Genomic DNA, 20,906 nt, shown 5'->3' on the forward strand with positions numbered 1-20,906 from the left:
GGAAAAAAAGGGATAGGGCAGAGAGCAGGAGAGATTAAATGACAGAGATGTCACAGAGCAAATGGAGTGCTAATAGTTGTGACAAAGGACAAAGTATTAGTCCAGAGAGAGTGTTAATGGCAGAATAATGAACAGCTCTATCCAAAAGCAAAAGAAAAACCCGTTTCAGAAAAAAAGTCATGCTCTGAAATTGTTGAACTCAATGTTGAGTCAAGAAGGCTGCATAGTGCCCACTTGGAATGTGAGGTGATGTTCCTTGAGCTTGTTTTGAGGCTCGCTGGGACACTGCAGCAGGCCAAGGGCAGACATGTGGGCACGCGAGAGGAGGGTGGTGAAAGCAACTGGAAGCTCGGGGTCAGACTTGCAGAGGTCAGGACAATCTGCTTGGCCAAGGGAATGCCGAGAAAGTGGAACTCTCCTAACATGGGTTGGTTGAGGAGAATAGTAGAAATGCACTTTGGGAAAAGCTGGGGAGAAGGGAATAGCAGGATATGCAGTTAGCGTTAGATGAAGAGGGTGGTAGGAGGCTCAGGTGGTGTATAAGGGCTGGCACGGAGCTGTTGGGCCGAATGGTTGATTTTTGTGTGCTGTGAATTGTATATAATTCATTCCATGCCGTGCCATTCATCCCCATCTTTTTGGATTACACAACAGGGCAAACGGCATACATTTCAGTGAATTTCTGTCATGCTTTTTAGGGTCATTAATCTTGTATTCCTTGTGGTTTTTCAGATAACGCTAAACTTCGACTGGTGGATGGGCCCAATTCCTGTTCGGGTAGAGTCGAGGCTTACTACAATGGCACCTGGGGCACTATCTGTGATTCCGGGTGGGACATTCTGGATGTCCAGGTTGTTTGCAATCAGGTCGGATGTGGGTTTGGCCAATCGGCCATTTCCGGTGGCCAGTTTGGAGAAGGGGCAGGCCCGATTTTGCTGGACAACGTCCGGTGCAATGGGTCCGAGTTATTCCTGTGGTCCTGCCCGATCCAGACGATCAGCCCCCGGACCTGCCGACAGAAGAACGATGCTGGCGTCATTTGTTCAGGTGCGTATCTGCCTTGTGGAAGGGAAGGGTGGAAGTAGGCATGGCGAGAGGGTGGACATTAGTCGTGGGCACTGCCTCCAGCGGGTAGTGCCACATATCGTAACGGAGATGCGGTCACCTGCACGAGACATCGCACTGAGGACCCGTCTGCCCTCTGGTCGCATCTTTCTGCCATTCCCTCCATTGCATAGAGTCACAGAGCCATTTTCCTTGTCTACCTTATCTAATGTCATAATCCTGTCCACCTCAACTAAATCTCCCCTCAATCTCCTTTGTCCTAAGGAGAACAAACCCAGCTTTTCCTACCTAACCTTGTAACTAAAATCCCTCGTCCCTGGAACCATTCTGGTAAATCTCCTCCGCACCCTCTCAAGGACCCTCACCTGCTTCCCGAAGTGTGGTGACCAGAACTGGACGCAATGCTCCAATTGGCGCCCAACCAGAGCTTTATAAATGTACCATTATAAAGATACAAGTCCAACAAAATGTATTTCATGGGCTGTTCCGCATTTCAGGATGTGGTGACAGGCACTGCACAACGTCTCCCATTTTTAACTGTTCATTTGGGAAATGTTCGTGTCAGGTTAACGTTGGCCTGCAGTGAACAACTTACATCCAGTGAAATGATGATGAAAGAACTCCTTACTGTCATTATAATGAGCAGAGTATACTCTTTGTGGCAATGACACCTGATATTATGCCTCTATTGATTTATATGCCATTGCGGTGCGATACAGATTTTCGATTCACTGTATTTTCTTTTGACCCAGATCAGTTACAAAGCCCAGAAATAGATGTGTTAAGGACATCCAGTATATTTGCTCAAGGGGAGTCTTTCAGCATTCAATGTGCCTCGCCCAATTACTACAAGGGAGGAACATTTCAATTGCACAAACTCGGCGAGTCCACCTCTGTGAGTTCCTTGGTGGCAGAAGCAAAGTATTCCAACGTCACATTCACTGTCAAAAACATCAACATGAGCCAGAGCGGATATTACACCTGCATGTATCAGTTACAGAGAAGGGGAAAGTTGTACAATTCCACCATGAGTGACAGAGTCAAGATCACTGTGATAGGTAAGTGATCGTCTAGGTTTGAGCCAGTAGGCTTTTTTTGTTTAGTTGTTCATGGGATGTGGGCGTCACTGGCTAGGCCAGCATTTATTGCCCATCCCCAACTGCCCTTGAGAAGGTGGTGGTGAGCTGCCTTCTTGAACTGCTGCAGTCCATGTGGGGTAGGTACACCCACAGTGCTGTTAGGAAGGGAGATCCAGGATTTTGACCCAGTGACAGTGAAGGAACGGCGATATAGTTCCAAGTTAGGATGGCTCAGAGGGGAACTTGCAGGTGGTCATGTTCCCATGTATCTGCTGCCCTTGTCCTTCCAGTTGGTAGAGGTCGCGAGTTTGGAAGGTGCTGTCTAAGGAGTCTTGGTGCGTTGCTGCAGTGCATCTTGTAGATGGTACACACTGCTGCCACTGTGCGTCGGTGGTGGAGGGAGTGAATGTTTGTGGATGGGGTGCCGATCAAGCGGGCTGCTTTGTCCTGGATGGTGTCGAGCTTCTTGAGTGTTGTTGGAGCTGCACCCATCCAGGCAAGTGGAGAGTATTCCATCACACTCCTGACTTGTGCCTTGTAGATGGTGGACAGGCTTTGGGGAGTCAGGAGGTGAGTTACTCACCACAGAATTCCCAGCCTCTGACCTGCTCTTGTAGCCACGGTATTTATATGGCTACTCCAGTTCAGTTTCTGGTCAATGGTAACTCACACGATTTTAATAGTGGGGGATTCAGCGATGGCAATGTCATTGAATGTCAAGGGGAGATGGTTAGATTCTCTCTTGTTGGAGATGGTCATTGCCTGGCACTTGTGTGGCACGAATGTTACTTGCCACTTATCAGCCCAAGCCTGGATATTGTCCAGGTCTTGCTGCATTTCTACACAGTAGTACCTTCAGTATCTGAGGAGTCGCAGATGGTGCTGATCTTTGTCCAATGGTCAGCAAACATCCCCACTTTTGACCTTTCGATGGTTGGGCCTAGGACACCACCCCGAGCAACTCCTGCTGTGATGTCCTGGGGACTGAGATGACTGACCTCCGACAACCGCAACCATCCTCCTTTGTGCTCGCAATGACTCCAACCAGTGGAGAGTTTTCCCACCGATTCCCACTGTCTTTAGTTCGGCTAGCGGCTCCTTGATGGCATACTCGGATAAATCCTGCCTTGATAGCGAGGCTATGTTGGAAAGCGTGGGCAGTGGGAGCAAGTGTGGGAACAATACAATCGTTCTTTCAAGGTGTTCTCACCTCGGCACGGTAGGCTGAGTGGCCTCGTTCTGTGGTTATGTGATTTTGCAACACTTCATTGGCTAATTTAATCTCCCTCCCTCCCTTTCATTCTAGAAAAGCCAACCAAACCAAATATTCAGCTCTTCCGAGACTCTGGCAAATATTCCATTGGCGAGTTTGTCAGCGTTAGGTGCACGGCCTCCACAGTCTTCACCGGGGCCATCTTCCTCTTGCTCAAGATTGACGGGGCAACCTCGGTGACCTACCAGGCCGTGCCAATGGCGGGCTTCGCTGTGACCTTTTCCATCGCCAACATCACATATGCTGACGATGGACATTACGCCTGCTTGTTTCAGCTAAAGCGCTCGGGGAAGCTCCACAACTCGACGGAGAGCGACCGGGTGAAGGTGACCGTGACAGGTAAGGAGAGGCATCCCTTCAGAGCTCCAATCAGGGTGATCTGCATGGCTACCAAAGTCCATTTTCAGCCCCGCTGGTAAGGAGCTCGATGCCCCTTGAGACGGGCATAATGGAAGCCTATTTGTGAGTTCCCTCGGGTTACTGCAGCATCAAGGACTGGAGGGTGCACGATCCAGTTTGGTGTTTGAATGTGCGAAAGGCGTCGGACTCAGAACTTCATGGAAGCCTTTGGGAAGCAAATAGTAGTGGCAGGCAAATTAATATTTGTAAGGGCTGTAATTTGTCACATGCGGTGATGCAAAACAGGCGATATTCAGATCAGCGCCACTCCCAATCCTTTTGATGCCAGACCTGGTGTTTGATTCCGTTGTCTGCAATGCCACTAGACTTCAGGCACTGTGCATAACGGAAGGCCGAATGGTGACTGCCCACTGAGTGACACATCCCGCCATGAATTTTCAGTCTGTAACCCCCGTTTGCGTCACTTTTACGTGGGCTCCACAGATGCCCCCATCCATTTGCATGAAGTGAGAATGAATTCTTTCGTTCTTCCCTGTCGCTTCCCAATTCAGGATTCCCTCTGGGTAAGATATTGTGGACGAGACTTTTGACTTTTGAGATTGCACCACACCCTCCGTCAGTTAAACACGCCGCCTGGCTGTCAGTCCAATTGAGGACAATAGAATTGCCTGTAAGACGAGGCGTGTAAGGGTGGCTGATGTGATAATCCTGATTTTCCCCTGCCTGTGCTCATTCTTGCTGTCAAACCCCTCCAGGGCCCTCACCCTTCTCTATGCCCATTTTGTGCACGCAACTGAGTCCAATTTCTATCCCAAGTTGTTGCTTTTGTTGTTCTTGGTGGTCCTTGCCAAGACAGACATTCAAACATACTGTGCTTCCACCGCCTTTTGAGGAAGAGATCTCTGAAGTCGCATGACCCACTGTCTTCAATGGGCGACCCTTATTTGTAAACATTGACCCCCTAGTTCGAGATTCTCCCACAAGGGGAAACATCCTTTCCGCATCCGCCCTGTCAAGACCCCTCAGGATCTTATCTGTTTCAGTTCAGTCGCCTCTTCCTCTTCTAAACTCCAGCGGATACAAGCCTAGCCTGTCCAACCTTTCCTCATAAGACAGCCCACCCATTCCAGGTATTAGTCGAGTAAACCTTCTCCGAACTGCCTCCAATGCACTTACATAATTCCTTAAATAAGGAGATCAATACTGCACACAGTACCCTAGATGTGGTCTCACCAATTCCCTGTGGAACTGAAGCATAACCTCCCTACTTTTATATTCAATTCCCCTCGAGATAAACGACAACATTCTATTAACTTTCCCAATTACTTGCAGTACCTGCATACTAACCTCTGGTGACTCATGCACCCGGACACCCAGATCCCTCTGCATCTCAGAGCTCTGCAAATCTCTCACCATTTTGATAATATGCTTCTTTTTCATTCCTCCTGCCACAATGGACCATTTCGCATTTTCCCACTCGGGCTACGTTTGCCAGATCTTTTCCCTCTCACTTAATCTATCTGTATCCCTTTGTAGCCTCCTTATGTCCTCTTCACAACTGACTTTCCTACCTATCTTTGTGTCTGGAGCAAATTTAGCAACCATACCTTCAGTCCCTTCATCCAAGTCATTTATATAAATGGTAAAAAGTTGAGACCCCGACACTGATCCCTGTGACACACCACTCATTACATCCTGCCAACCAGAAAATGACCCATTGATGCCCACTCTCTGTTTCCTGTTGGCTAACCAATCTTCTATCCAGAACCCCCCAGTCAGTATCGTGATGATAATATTCACATGTTAAGATGTAACCAAAATTACTCGATTGACAGATATTCTCTGAATAACTTTCAAGCGATGCCTTTTGTCACAATCCACGAGATGTGCTTCAGTCATGTACATCTCCATTCCCAATATGCTCTTGGTGATTAAAAACATGGAAGGGAAATGGCTGATGCGTGTGGTTATGTTATATTTCTGAATGGGTGGGAAATTCATCTTGCCCTCTGCTCCAGTCCTCACTAGATATTCAGTTGCATTGACTTCACTATTGGGCGGGATTTAGAATGGGCGACAGATGCGGCCCCTGCCCATTTTACACTTGGCCCATGATGGTACGGTTTGATCGGGGCCACCAGCTCACTCTCTTCTTTCGATGCAGATAAACTGCAGAGGCCGTCGATTTCCGTGTTGCGCTTGTCCGCCGCCTTTGTTCAAGGTGAAGCCGCAAATTTCCGATGCTCCTCCTCCAGCGTCTTTGCGGTGATAACATTTTACCTCTACAAAGTCGGGGAGTCTGGTGCTGTTACCTCTGTGGGGCCGATCTCAGCATCCAGCGCCGTCTTAACTGTGCAAAATGTAACCTTGCACCAGGAAGGCTTCTTCACCTGCATGTTCCAAGTGCTGATCAAAAGCAAGCTGTACTCGTCAACTCACAGCGACCGGGTCAAGGTAACAATCGCAAGTGAGTCGCCCATTCAAATACTGTCCTTCTGAATTCATTTTCACTTCTGAAATGCATGTTCAACCGGGATACATCATGCGATGAACACTGCACAGAATGACAGGCCTTTGGCGAGGCTTCAAAGGAGATTTATCACAATGCTAGCTTGGGCAAGGGAATGTGGTTTTGTGCTTGAGCTGGAGGATTCTGCCCCAATTCTAGGACACCGCAGACTTTCGAAAGGATGTCGAGGCTTTGGAGAGGGTGCGGAGGGAGGTTGACAAGAATGGTCCCAGGGATTCGGGGACTTCAGTAAATGTGGAGAGACTGGTGAAGCTGGTATTGCTCTTCTTAGAGCAGAGAAGGTGAAGGGGCCGAGTTAATCGAGGTGTTCAGGATTGTCAGGGCTTGTCAGAGAATAGACGTGGAGGAAGCTTGCTGACCGTCAGGAGGGTCAGTGACGAGAGGGCAGAGTTTTATTAATGATTTGGACGTGAATATAGGAGGTATGATCAGTAAGTTCGCAGGTGACACGAAAATTGGTGGTGTAGTAAATAGTGAGGAGGAAAGCCTTAGATTACAGGACGATATAGATGGGCTGGTAAGATGGGCAGAGCAGTGGCAAATGGAGTTTAATCCTGAGAAGTGTGAGGTGATGCATTTTGGGAGGCCTAACAAGGCAAGGGAACATACAATGAATGGTAGGACCATAGGAAGTAGAGAGTGTCAGAGGGATCTTGGTGTATTTGTCCAGAGATCACTGAAGGCTGCAGCGCAGGTCGATAAGGTGATTAGGAAGGTATATGGGATACTAGCCTTTATTAGCCGAGGCATAGAATATAAGAGCAGCGAGATTATGATGGAGCTATGTAAAATGCTAGTTAGGCCACAGCTGGAGTACTGTGTACAGTTCTGGGCACCACACTATAGGAAGGATGTGATTGCACTGAAGAGGGTGCAGAGGAGAATCACCAGGATGTTGCCTGGGCTGGAGCATTTCAGCTATGAAGAGAGACTGAAAAGGCTAGGGTTGTTTTCCTTAGAGCAGAGAAGGCTGAGGGGGGACCTGATTGAGGTGGACAAAATTATGAGGGGCATTGATAGGTTAGATAGGAAGAAACTTTTTTCCCTTAGCGGAGGGGCCAATAACCAGGGGGCATAGATTGAAGGCAAGGGGCAGGAGGCTTAGAGGGGATTTGAGGAGCAATCTTTTCACCCAGAGGGTGGTTGGAATCTGGAACGCACTGCCTGAAGGGGTGGTCGAGGCAGGAACCCTCACAACATTTGAGAAGTATTTAGATGAGCACTTTAAATGCTATAGCATACAAGGCTACGGGCCAAGTGCTGGAAAATGAGATTAGTATAGGTAGGTGCTTGATGGCTGGCACAAACACGGTGGGCCGAAGGGCCTGTTTCTGTGCTGTATATCTCTATGACTCTAAGATAATTGACAACAAATGCCAATGGGTTGTAGGCGTTTGTTTATTTCGAACATGATTTGAAGACATAATTTACTCCTCAGTTTGGGGCCATTCTGTCTCTCTTCCGTATTCTATCATACATTCCTGCTTGCACATTTATAACAAAACCACTCTGTGAAGTGTGATCTGTAGTGACACCTTTCCACCAGTGCATCAGCTCCAGCGAGCGGTGCCTGTGATTCCTGGATTCCAGCTCTCGATTCCTGCATCTCCTGGCCCCACTGCATCCAAACCACAGTGTCATCGCCTTCCCGCTTTTGAAATCCCGTTCTCAGTCTGTTCCCCCAGATTGAGAATCCGGAGTGCTCAACGCAATGTCGAGCTGAGAGATGTGAGTTGCTTGGGCTGCCTTGCTGCACCCATTTCAGGCAGTGTGTGTAAAAACAGCTTTTCCCGGCATACCATTCACCTGTGTTGTCTTTCAGGTAGCGTGGAAAGACCCATTATCTCCATGAACACGGAATTCGAGAAGTTTCCACAGGGCCAATTGCTCACTATCTTGTGCACAGCCCCGAAACCGTACCGCACGCGTGACTTCCACCTCTACCAAGATGGTCTTTTGGCCAATGCTCGGATGTCTGTGCGGGACTTTGTAGCCGAGTTTACCATTGCAAATACAAGCATGGCCAATCAAGGGGATTACACTTGTGCGTACCGAACGACGATAGTGGGACGAGGGTACAACTCGACCCAAAGCGAAGCCCTTTCAATAACCATCGCAGGTAGGCGACTTCAATAATGACAGTGAAATCTGACATTCAGGAATGGTCACGAGTGCATCTACAGTCATGTGGCCCAGCTGGTATTCAGTCTTTCACCACAAGCATTAACACGCTCTCTGCCTTTGTCCCATGACTGCTTTGTTATATACTCTCTCCTACCCCCCTTGCCCTATTAAAACACCTTTCCCTTTTGTTCTCACATTTCCAGCCTCAGCAGCGTTTTGTGTTTATTTTAGCGACAATTGTGGAGGACCACTCTAATCCTGTTCAGGTTTTGGGGGTATTATTTTGTCGTGCATGGGGATAGACAGTGGGTGGCATTGCATTTTCCATGATTTCTTGCTTATAAGGGGAGCAATTTTAACTTTGAGTAATCGTGTAGAATAGGCGGGATCAAATGGGACACTTCATCAGTTAGCGAGAGGGTGATATCAAGGCAATGCTGACAGTGTGGGTTCAATTCCCCCGACTGGCTATGGTCATTCATGGTGATCTACCTTCCCCTTGTGGTGATCATCAAGCGATACATTAGCAATTCTCTCTCTCTCTCTCTCTCTCTCTCTAATGTCGAGAGATGCCCGAGGCCTTCTGGGATTGCAGCTACAACAAAAAAAAAAATTGGGCACTCATTTACACGCCACGAATAACTTCTCCTTCCGTTGCAGTTCATCGGATGGAGCTAAGCGGGGAATGGCTTTGAAATGGGCGTGGCTGAATGGTATTGGTCCCTGTGGATTAGGGAGAGGTGTTGGGCAGTGGGTGCAAAATGGGCAGTTTCCCATCGGCTGCCTGTTACGTGGTTTAGCCAATAGTCCGCTTAACTGACTTCAGTGGAATTGATTATTGGGCGGCCGGTACAGCACGGATCCTGACTGCTCGTTTTGCGTCCGCTCTACTGTTCAGCCGAGCTGGTGCGTCTGGTTTCTGCGTTCCAACTACCACAAGTATTAGTGTGTGATGTGAAATTCAAATTCGGAGGTTGGTATTCGCCTTGGGCAGCAGTGCATCAAGTTCCCATTAGACCACCCGAAGGTGTATCCCAGTCCATTGTCGTTGATGGTACTGCCGCTCCGAATGGGCAGCCGGTCCAATACCACCCGATATTGCCACTGCTGGGGATTGACCGCTCACCCATTGGACGTCAATGGAGCTGAAAGGCGGGTGGGATGTATTATAGGCGGCCGATAGGCTCCAGCCCAAGACGAATTTCAACCTCAGAGTGTTCGGGCAACTGGGCAAAGGCTTCGATAAGGAACAAACAGTTGGACGAGTTGGAGATGCCCCATAGAAACCCCCTGCAAGGGGACAGTGCGAGGCCAGCAGAATGGGCAGAGTGGTCGCAGGTGGACTTTAACACTGGCGAGCGTGAGGCGACGCATTTTGGCAGAAGGAAGAGGGAGAGGCAATGTATACACATTGGCACAGTCCCAAAGAGTGTGTGCAGCAACAGAGGGACCTGGGGGTGCCTGTGCATCGATCTTTGAAGGTGGCAGGGCATATTGAGAAAGTGGTCAGTAAAGCAGAGGGGATCTTGGGATTCGTAAGGAGAGGCACAGAGTACAAAAGCAGGGAGGTTATGCTGAACATTTATGAAGCTCTGGCTGGGCCCCAGCTGGAGAATTGTGTCCAGTTCTGGGCACCACACTTCAGGTAGGAGGTGAGGGTCCTTGAGAGGGTGCAGAGGAGGTTTACCAGAATGGTTCCAGGGATGGGAGGGGATTTCAGTTACAAGGTTAGGTTGGAAAAGCTGGACTTGTTCCCCTTAGAACAAAGGAGATTGAGGGGAGATTTATTAGACGTGTACAAGTTTATGACAAGCTTACCTAGACTAGACAAGGAGAAGCTGTTCCCATTAACACAGATTGAAAGTCTTGGGCAAAAGATGCAGGGGGGAATATGAGGAAGCACTTTTTAATGCAGTAGGTGCTAATGGCCTGGAAATCGCTGCCCACAAGGGCAGGGTGGAAGCAGAGATGATCACAGACTTCAAAAGGAAGTTGGATGGCCAGCTGAGAGAAATAGACTTGCAGGGGGTAAGGGGTTGAGCCGGGGAGTGGGACTGACTGCACAGCTCCGTGGAGAGCTGGCGTGGACTCGATGGGCCGAATGGCCTGGAGTGTAACACCTCTTTTATCACCCGAACAGAAAGCATGGAGCAGCGACTGGTGAACGGGAGTAACCCTTGTGAGGGCCGAGTGGAGATCTCCTTCGGCGACAGCTGGGGGACCATCTGTGATGACCAGTGGGGATTGCTGGACGCCAAAGTTGTCTGCAGTGCTCTGGGGTGCGGAAACGCTGTCGCCGCGCCAACGCACGCTCGCTTCGGAAGGGGCGCCGGACCCATATGGTTGGACGATGTCGCCTGCCGCGGAGATGAATCGGTGCTGTGGTACTGCACGTCCAGGTTTTGGGGTCAGCACAACTGCCATCACGGAGAGGATGCCAGTGTCATTTGTTCCGGTAAGGGCAGTGCCATTCTAAAATATTCCCATCCTAATTGACAGTTTTACCGTGGAGAACAAAATGGTGCCATTTTCAAAGCATCGTGGTACACAGAGACATTTTGGAGAAGCTATTCATCTTGCGCTCATCAGAACAGTCCGCAAGAATACTCATGTAAGGGAAAGCAGCAGATTTATACTGTGTGAGAAAAGAGTACTGATTGGTTGGCAAGTGGACTCTGACTGGTAGAGGCGTTGCCATGGAGAATGCACCAGTATTGCAGTGCATGAATTTCAATGCCAGGGTGATGCTTGGTATATTGGCCGCACATCACAAAGACTGGTGCATTGTGTCAAACATGTCCCTTCCGCTGTTCGCAATGGGCAAGGTACAAACCGTGCCCAACCAGCCTGTGCTTGCGGTATGCAAAACATAGTGTCCAACATTAGATGTGATTCCGCGATTGCACAACATTTGCTAAATAATCCTCAGTGTGCTAAGAATTACGCTGACAACCAGTTTAAGATCATCAGTCGGGCTCGAAGTGTGGTGCATCTGCGCGTACTGGAAGCTGCATATATTAATACACAGGGCCCTGCTCTTTGCAGACAGAAAGAACATGTGCACACATTGCGCCTGTTGCAGCTAAACAAAATAAGTGACAGCCATTCGCTGGTTCATTCCTCAGGGCAATGCCTTGACCAATCAGGGTCAAGATGCCTGGTTTAAATTTCAAGCAAAGCTGGGCAGGTAACTGTCAGTCACCATAAACTGGTGCATTCTCCATGGCAACACCTCCACCAATCAGAATCCACTTGCCAACCGATCAGCACTCTCTTCTCATACAGGATAAAGTTGTTGCTCTCCCTTACATTGGCATTCTTGCGAATTGTCCTGATGAGTGCAAGATGGAAAGCTTTGACAAATGTCTCTGGTTTCAGCAATACTCAAGTTCTGTATCACCAAATGACATAGGCAATTTCAGAAAGATAGTGGCATTCAATATTTATCTTATTATGAATTAAAACGACAACAAATGCGCATTTTTGTGAAGAAGCTTCAAACGAGAAGACTAATTTATTGACTTATTTTCTCATCATGATGTTAGACACTGATTTCATGAGATGGCTGGCATTATTTGCTTGCACAAGTAGTCAATATTTTCCCGCACACTTGTTGTAATGATGTGGAGTATTCCAGATAGATATCCATCAGTCAGGAGTGATCTCTCTCTGTCTCTCTCTCCCTGTGTTTCCCCCTCTGTGCTTCCGCACCCTCTCTGTCTCGTCCACGCTCTCTGTGTCCTCCTCTCTCTCTGCCCCCTCTCTTTCTCTCTCCCTCCCCTTTCGCTCCCTGTCCGCCCTCTCTCTCTGTCCCCCTATCTCTGTGTCCCCTCTACCTCTGTCCCCCCTCTCTCTGTGACAGTCAGCTATGAAGATTGGAATTGGTGCATGTTTGTGTTTTCATTGATTCCCCTCTACAATGCTGTTTTGTCTCAGGGATCAAGCCGACAATACTTTTGGAACCCAGCTACAACGTATTTCTGAAAGGGGAGTCGGTTATTATAAATTGCACCATCGGAGAACGAAACACAAGCCGGGGAATTGACTTTTACATCAATAACGTTTACCTGACCCACCGAGACCTCCAGCAAGGAGTCAATTCCGCCACCATTCAATTGACCAATTTAACTGAGAAGGATGCTGGGACGTACAGCTGCAAGTATGGAAACCAACTTTCTGGGCGATACCTAAATTCTTCTCTCAATGCCTCCGTGTACATCGCTGTAACAGGTGAGAAGGCTATATATTTTCATGCATATGAAGATCACACTGCATAGATGCCAACTATGAAATAATCTCGCAGGAAAGGTGGAAAGGAGAGCAATATATATATATATATATATATATAAAAAGGGCAGAATGAACGAATTATGGAATGAAAGGCAGGAAGATTGAAAGGAAGAAAGCAGGAAGGGAAGACAGGAAGACAGAGAGAGAGAGAGAGAACGAAAATGTAGGGCAGAAAAAAAAGGCAAAAGAAAAGAAGGGACACATAAATTGTCTTTTATATCAAGGACCTCTCACAATCTCAGGGCTTCCCAAACACATGTTGCAGCCCATTCAGTAACTTCCAAGTTCAGCCACTTTGGCAATGCGGGGAAGGAAACAGCTCTGTTGCGCACAGCAAGATCCCACCACGAATAACGTGGCAGGCAAACTGCGTCACCCGCTTTGCTGATGTCGGGCACAGGATAAATGCTGTTCCCCGGGGCAGAGAGAGAAGTCCCCTGCATTTCTTCCAGTCATACCATGCGGCTGTTCACATCCACCTAAGCTGTGTTCCTTGTTCCGTGCCATTTATTGGGGCAGAATTGAGTGAATTGAATTTAGTTGTGTCAAGACTGAGGCGCGAGGAGTGCACTGTCTATTCGAGTTCTACTCGCCACAGGTCACAGCATATATTTACATTTTCCCACTTACTGATATCATCAATCTTATATTCTATTTTTCCCAGAATTGAACACACTAACCAGGTTTCTTTAATGAGCTATAACATTTTCAGTTTATTATAAAACAACTCTAAACCAGTAATGAAGCAAAATATAAACACACAGATTGAAATTTTAAAGTTCCCTTTTTGCCATAGCCCCTCACAGTCACACACTCACGCATACACTGGTTAACTGGAAAAATAAAAGGGATTTTTATTCAGAGCTCTGTTACAGACAAAAAAGAAAACCACTTGAGCGTAATACGTGCTAATTCTTGAAGAAAACAGCAGATGAGATTGTTGTGTTCCAAAACTGGCACATAATCTGGCCTCCGAGTACACATAGACGGGTCACTGGGATCTGTTCCAACAGTTCTTTTCAGGCAGCTTTGAGAAATAATTTAGCAGGTTTTTCTTCAAAGTTGGGTGGCGAGATGAGTTGACACAGTGGACTTCTCAGGGTCTTTTAGAGAGGTGCTGGAAAGCTGAGCTGGGTTGTCGTCTTCTCTCCTTCCCTGGGAATTCCCTTCTCCTTCAGCTGGCTTGACTGTTTAAACATTCATCAAGAATTGAGTCTCTTCCTCCGTGACACTTTTTCAAAAAAAAACCAGAAGTACTTTCATAACACCATACATTTCTTCGATAAAATGTCTGGATCCCTCGAATGGTGTCACCTAATCATTTACTCATTGCGGTCCACAATTTTCCCACGTTTGAATGCTGAGGGCGATTGTGGTCACTAGAAGTGTCAGTTTCAAAGAAAGGAGGGAGGGGTGAAAGAACAAGGAATAAAACTTGCCTTTCAGTGTCATCCCTTGGGAAATTCAGGACGTCCAACGCATTTTATAGACAATTAAGTACTTCTGAGATGTAGCCTCTCTTGTATTGTAAGGGGTAAAAAGGAAACAGAAATTGATTAATTCAAATGCAAATTAGATCTTTCACATAATAACATTTTTGGATACAGTATGTGAGACATTTAAGAGACATGGCATGTGGTAAGTTTAACAGGAAGGATTTAAACATTATTCTTTTCAAACACTCAGTCAGGCAGGTTCCTTCTGACCTGCAAATTGTGCGGGAACAAATTGAGGACTCAATCGAAAAGTTGTTGTGCTTAATAAGGTTAATTTATTTGTATGGATTTAAAAACGGGCACCGGTTTAAGATATTTATGGAAAATTTAAATTGATTAGAGAAAATGATGACATGTTTAACAGTTTGAGAAAGAAAATAATTTTTAAAAGCTGCTCATTCCTTTACTCCCAACAAATAAAAGCTTCAACAAGATCCAGGGTCAGAATGCTCAACTGTGTTGCCAATAATTCGTCTTGCAATAAGCTGAAGTGGCCAGCGCCTGTCAATTGCAGATGCTCCTTCCAACACCTGTTGGGATCCTGCCTCTTGACTGCAGTAAAGGTCTCTGATGAATGCAGCCTTTTGTACCCCTTTTCAGGGCATGGGCCTGGGTTATTATATTGACAGGCTATGACGTTTCCCTTAAAAAAACACGTAACTCAATTATATTCTGAGGTCTTTGTTTAAACCGCGGGGTTTGAACCCGCCCACAAAGTTGCTCACCTTTCTTTCTGTACTTTTTAATCTCAGGAAGCTGCTTGTAGTCAATCTTCCAGATAACGATACTTGTAGAATTTGTTAGAACGCGAGGCCCCATCTTATCTAAGTTGCACAGTCTCCAAGATCTATTCTTCAGAAATACAAATACCGATGTCATTCTCTTCACCTGCGCTATCTCTGTTCCCTTACGATAACATTGTTAGCCTCTCAGTTCGGCAAGTTCAGTAGGTTTGTTTTTTCAAAGGGTTGAAAACACAATTCTGATCTCAGCACTGTCGGATAATTCCTTGCTGAGCATGATGGTTAATCTGGTCATGCTCACTCACAGACCTTCAGCCACATTAGTTAAGGGCAGGCACAGTTGGTTCACCTCGCCTGCAGAGAGCGGCGGGCTGTTTTGGCTTTCTAATGTACATTAATTTCGAGTATAACGGTATACTTACATGCTTGCCGACGTGTCTGCGGAACTTTCATTCATCCGCGTGTTCTTCGAAACAGATCCTCTGCAAAAGCCGAAAATAGACTTATTCACAGTCGGAGGGAAAAATCTCATTAACTGCACAGTTCAAAATGGCACAGCAAATGGCACGATGTACTTATTGGAAGTGGGTACCAGTGGATCGAGGCAAGTGCAACGTTTGTCAATGCCAAATTCTACCTTCACCTTTCCCTTAAACAACAGCGGTGATAGTATTGAAGGTCGCTATGTTTGTTCATACGAAGTGCAAGTAAATGGAAGATTACTCAACTCGACTTACACCGAATCTGTTCTCGTTGCCGTTCGAGGTGAGTGAGGTTTGCATTGCAAGCATTTAGAATTGCCGGGGCTTATCAGGAGGGGAGGCCCTCAATTTAAGGCAACATTGAATTGCATAGAATTACATAGAAGCTATCGCATAAGAACAGGCTATTTGGCCCAACTGTTTATTTATTTTTTATTTAGAGATACAGCACTGAAACAGGCCCTTCGGCCCACCGAGTCTGTGCTGACCAACAACCACCCATTTATACTAACCCTACAGTAATCCCATATTCCCCTACCACCTACCTACACTAGGGGCAATTGAGGCCGTTCAGCCCATCGTGTCTGCACCGGCTCTCCGAGTGAGCCATTGACTTAGTGCCCGGTCCCCTGCCTTCTCCACCTAACCTTGTCCATTCTTGCTTTTCAAGTAACTTTTGAATGCTTCAGTAAGGTTATGAAAGGTTATTCTAGGTCATGAAAACGTTTCTAACCGGAATGGTAAATGTTAAAATCTAGCCATTCGAAACTAAAAGCTGAGTTGTTATCATTCATTCACATTTAACTTTATTTGAACCCCTCTTGGTAGTCTGGGAAAGTGGACTAACATAGGAAATAGGGCACAGTACAGGAAACCGATCATTTATATGATGCTGAACGCATTCTTTCCTACTTTATATTCGACCCCTTTTTTTTTGCAGAACAGGTCAGGGCATGTGCTGTTGACATTTTCTATGCACTGTGAAGGCAGGATGGTTGTGAGAGAGATAAGCTTGCAGTCACTGGTGATGAATAAGAAGATTGCAATCTTTCCAGTTCTGGGAATGAAGACACAGAAATGTCCAAGCTTTGTAACCTTAGACTAACACACCATCGAAGGAGTTTTATCGTGTCTGTGCAGGACACTTGGTAGAGCTATCTAATTAACCACACACTCTGCCTCTTTACTCGTTTCATTCACTTTCTAGTCTATCTCCAAATCCATTTTGAGAGTTAATATCACACCGATCCCTTACGGGGAGGTGGTGGTGATGCCCCTGAGCTCATACGCTAAAGACCAAGACTAGTGTTGTGAGGCCATTGGTTCAAATCCTATCACGTGAAATTTTAATTTAATGAATAAGTCTGAAATTTTTTGAAACAAAGCTAATCCAATGATGACCATTCAACCATCTGCTTCACTACTGTCCTTTAGGGAAGGGAGTCTGCCGTCCGGACCTGGCCTGGCCTATATGTGACTCCAGACGCACAGCCACGGGGTTGACTTTGAATGGCCTCGCAAGCCACTCAGTTCAAGGGCAATTAGGGACGGGCAATAAATGCTGGCCTGCCCAGCGACGCCCACATCCCATGAACGAATAAAAAAGGACACTCCTAATCTCACGTCAGGGATAAGCTTTACAGGAGGCAGACATCAGCCATTGACATGAGCAGGAGGAGTCTGCGGATGGGTAAAGACAGTGGGTCCATCTTAGGGCATTGATCCATCACAAAGACAACGTTTTCACCTGCTTTACCCATTAGTTGTTGGGAGCTTGTTACAATTCTGTCTAAGATACTTTCTCCAGGAGACCAATACATTGATGCCAATTGAATTGAAAAGTGGGTGGGGCCTATAACTGGGGGGAAAATCCGAATGCATCTCTTTTGGGCACCCGGCACAGATGACGTTCACAGCAAGAATTTTTTGGGGAAGAAAGGGTTTCATGTTCAATTGATTGGCGTACAAGAAATGTCTGAAATGATACCGTTAAACTGACTTACATTGGTGTTTTTTTTTACAAACTCACTCCAGGATCCTCCAATGTTAAGACAATCATCGGCTGGTTCTTAGCGACTGTGATCCTTCTCCTGATTCTGGTCCTTTTTGTGTATTACTTCAGAAAACCGAAGACGTGCAAGAGTAAACGTGGTAGGATGCACACTTTATGTCGGTGCACTTCTTACTTTCTGCATTTGCAACATGCAGTCAGAAGACCTAACCTTTTGTGGGTCTCTGCACCCGTTGTGACGCTATTGGGATCACTTTCTGCACCCACTGCACCCCGTGCAGGCTGAAATCTCCATTGGCAGCTGGGCGTCCCAGGCCTGAGAAAAGCCGCTTGACAAAAGCAGGTGGCTCTCTGACGGCCTGGGGAGTTGGGGTCGGTGTGGGGCTCCTGATCGGGCCGCCCTCAATGCCCCAACCACCCCCAACACCCTCAATGAGGTGGATATCTGGCCTAAGACCAATTAAGGGCCTGGGGACTGTAAAATCCGGACTGGATCTTCAGGCCCGGCAGGGGGCGGGATCGCCACCGACTTTTCGATTGGTGGATGGCTCCTGTCCGACAAGGGAAAAAGTCCGGCCGAAGTATCTTTGAAATCGCATTCTGATCGAATCACATACATGAATGTAATATTTATTCTTTGTACGTTGTCTTTGTTCTGCTTTGGATGTGCACCAATGATATTATTTAAATAATAACCTGATGTATTTCCAACCCACAGAATACAGGATTTACGTTCGAGAACGACTGCTTGATGACGTGACTCATATAGAAGCAATAGATGACGATACTACCTTTTAATTGGACAATACTTTGTGCACTGTACTCGGAAGAAAGATACAGTGTGAAGATATTTCAGGACTTGATAGTTGTTATGTGTGGTAGCGTAATGAGCAGTACGACTCTCGCCTCCCATTATATGTCAGTATTTAGATTTAAGGTAGTCAATTGAAGTAGATATTGGCTGGTCATGTAACGAGTACCTGTTGTGATCCCGTTCCTCGTGCACTGGCTTCCAAGATTTAGTTTTTTTTTATCCTGTGCTTCCTGTCAACCTCCTTTTAGCATTTTGCCGATGCAGGTGGAAAACCCAGATGTTCACCAGTAACAACACCGCCAACATCTGTCAACAGAGATCAAGCTGCAAAAAGTAGCCGTGTGCTGGAGCTAATTGAAATCGAATTTCGACTGCTAATGGGATTGGAGCAGTTCAGAAACAGTTGCGGAATTTCATCTGGGCGGAGACGCAACAATGGGCGCCGTCCCCTCGGCCGCCCACACGGCGCCCACCCGGCATTCCGTTGCACTGACTTGAATGGGAATAGGTATCGGGCAGGGGGCGCCTAACTTGCGGCCGATGGGGATACCGTCCATTTTGTGCAACTGCCCAGATGCCATTTTATAGACCGTGCCCAGAGTTCCAAATCTGCTTGATGCAACAACACTCAGTTCAACACAGACTTGTATCAGACAGATTAAGCGACATAGTTTTCATGTGATAAATATTTCCATGCCCACAGTCTAAAAATAACTGGTGGAGATCAGTCTGCCCTCTCAGATGGATGTAAATGATGCCATGACATTATTTCATAGTGGGGTGTGGGGTGGGGGGGAGGGGTATTCATATTTTAGGTGTAATTATCCCTCGACAAATATCAGTGGAAAAGATTACATGACCACTGTGGGATCTTGCTGTGCGCACCATTCGCTGTGGCGTTTCCTCCATTGCAACAGTGACTTTATTTCAAAAGTGTTTCATTGGCTTGGACCCTCCTGACGTCATGAAAGGCACCAATTGAAGAATTAAGAACTCTATTTTAACCTAACAAGTAACATTCGCCAATGTGAAACGGTCCCTTTTTGCTTGTTTTCCGAACTGCTTTCTGCAAATTTCTCCTTTTGTTTGCAAGAAAAGTCTTTACTCGCAGTTAGAATTGGCTCACATTGATTGTAGGAAAGCGAGGGCTGATCTGATCGAGGTGTTTAAACTGGTCAAAGGATTTGTATCACTTAGACTTTTTTAATGCATTCATGGGATGTGGGCATCACTGGCAAGACATTTGTTGCCCATCCCCAATTGCCCTTTGAGACGGTGGTGGTGAGCTGCCTTCTTGAAGCACCGCAGTCCATGTGGTGCAGATATACCCACAGTGCTGTGAGGGAGGGAGTTCCAGGATTCTGACCCAGCGACAGTGAAGGAAGGGCCGATGTAGTTCCAAGCCAGGATGGTGTGTGGCTTGGAGGGGAACTTGCAGATGGTGGGGTTCCCGTGCATCTGCTGCCCTTGTACTTCTAGGTGGTAGAGGCCGTGGGTTTGGAAGGTGCATACGGAAAAATGGAATCATCAATAAGGGGATATAAATATTGCAGTTCGAGCTGGCCCATTCAGGTTCGAAATCAGGAAGCCTTTTTCCACACTAACAGTGGTAGAAGGTTGGAACTCGCTCCTGTCAAAGGGAGTGAGGCTGGGAGCCAACTGTAACTTTGAAGACTGAGGTTGATAGATATTTTTCTGAGGTAAACAAGTCAAGGGATATGGACCTGGGGTGGGAAATGACATTGAGGTACCGACCGGCCAAGATCGAATTGAAACGGGGGACAGGCTTGAAGGGTTGAATTCTTAATGGTTAAAAAATTGTAAATGTAACCACACATCCTTGTTCTGCCTCAAAACTTTATGGAATGATTCAAGACTTAAATGTTCATCAAGGATTTAGATCTGATGGATGGAAACCAATAAAATGCTCACTCTTCCTACCATGCTACTATGTTCTAAGGTTATGACTTTGAAGCCAAAAGTATTTGCATGTGTGATAGTCTGATTGTGTTGGTGTGTTTCTCTGTGAGTGTGCTTTTGTGTGACTGGCCGTTTGTGCATGTTTGTATGTGATGTTATGACCGACCGCCCCATTCAAAACCTCCAATCAAAATATATGATTCAGATTGTGGTGGGAGAAACGCACTGTTAATTCAGTCCCGTCCCTCCACAGATCGCCTAACATATCGTTTTTAAACTCTCCACATTAAAGAAAGACCCAGCCAAACTGTACCATCTATTAACCCCCGAGTGAGGCTAACCAAACCAGGTGTCTTTAAATCAACAAATTAACCGTATAATTAGGAAAGCTACATTCTTAAACACTCCTAAGGTATAAACAACATTTAAAATAGAAAACAATTAGAGTCCTGACAGATTTACGCTCCTGCCAGATGTGGAACAGTCCAAGATTGCTTGAAGTCCTCAGAGCCGTCTTTTCGGGGGGAGGGGGTGGGGGGGCGGATGTTCTTCAACAGTAGAACAGTCCAATTCAGAAGTCGAAATTTTTGCTCCTTCTCCAGCGATGAATTTCAACAACAAACAACTTGCAAAGACTTTTTAATAAATCAACTTAGTTTTAGAACTTTAGAGGGATAAAACATTGTCACAGTCTAACTCCCCTTCCTTCAGTTTTAATG

At 46.6% G+C, this 20,906-nt stretch overlaps 1 protein-coding gene across 1 annotated transcript in view; it reads left to right on the forward strand.

The window, feature by feature from the left end:
- The window catches only part of LOC137366997 (deleted in malignant brain tumors 1 protein-like), a gene marked incomplete at its 5' end in the record, with an annotated part of 32,579 nt that extends 12,375 nt beyond the window's left edge, over window positions 1-20,204 (forward strand). The window contains 10 exons of the mRNA XM_068028492.1: window positions 733-1,047; window positions 1,818-2,123; window positions 3,451-3,756; window positions 5,942-6,244; window positions 8,130-8,426; window positions 10,572-10,886; window positions 12,368-12,661; window positions 15,438-15,725; window positions 17,477-17,593; window positions 18,172-20,204. Coding sequence (XP_067884593.1) covers window positions 733-1,047; window positions 1,818-2,123; window positions 3,451-3,756; window positions 5,942-6,244; window positions 8,130-8,426; window positions 10,572-10,886; window positions 12,368-12,661; window positions 15,438-15,725; window positions 17,477-17,593; window positions 18,172-18,251 — 2,621 coding nt within the window. The remainder of the gene's footprint in view (window positions 1-732; window positions 1,048-1,817; window positions 2,124-3,450; window positions 3,757-5,941; window positions 6,245-8,129; window positions 8,427-10,571; window positions 10,887-12,367; window positions 12,662-15,437; window positions 15,726-17,476; window positions 17,594-18,171) is intronic.
- Between the last annotated feature and the right edge of the window lie 702 nt (window positions 20,205-20,906).

Source organism: Heterodontus francisci, unplaced genomic scaffold (assembly GCF_036365525.1).
Source record: "Heterodontus francisci isolate sHetFra1 unplaced genomic scaffold, sHetFra1.hap1 HAP1_SCAFFOLD_690, whole genome shotgun sequence".
NCBI classification, from domain to species: Eukaryota; Metazoa; Chordata; class Chondrichthyes; order Heterodontiformes; family Heterodontidae; genus Heterodontus; species Heterodontus francisci.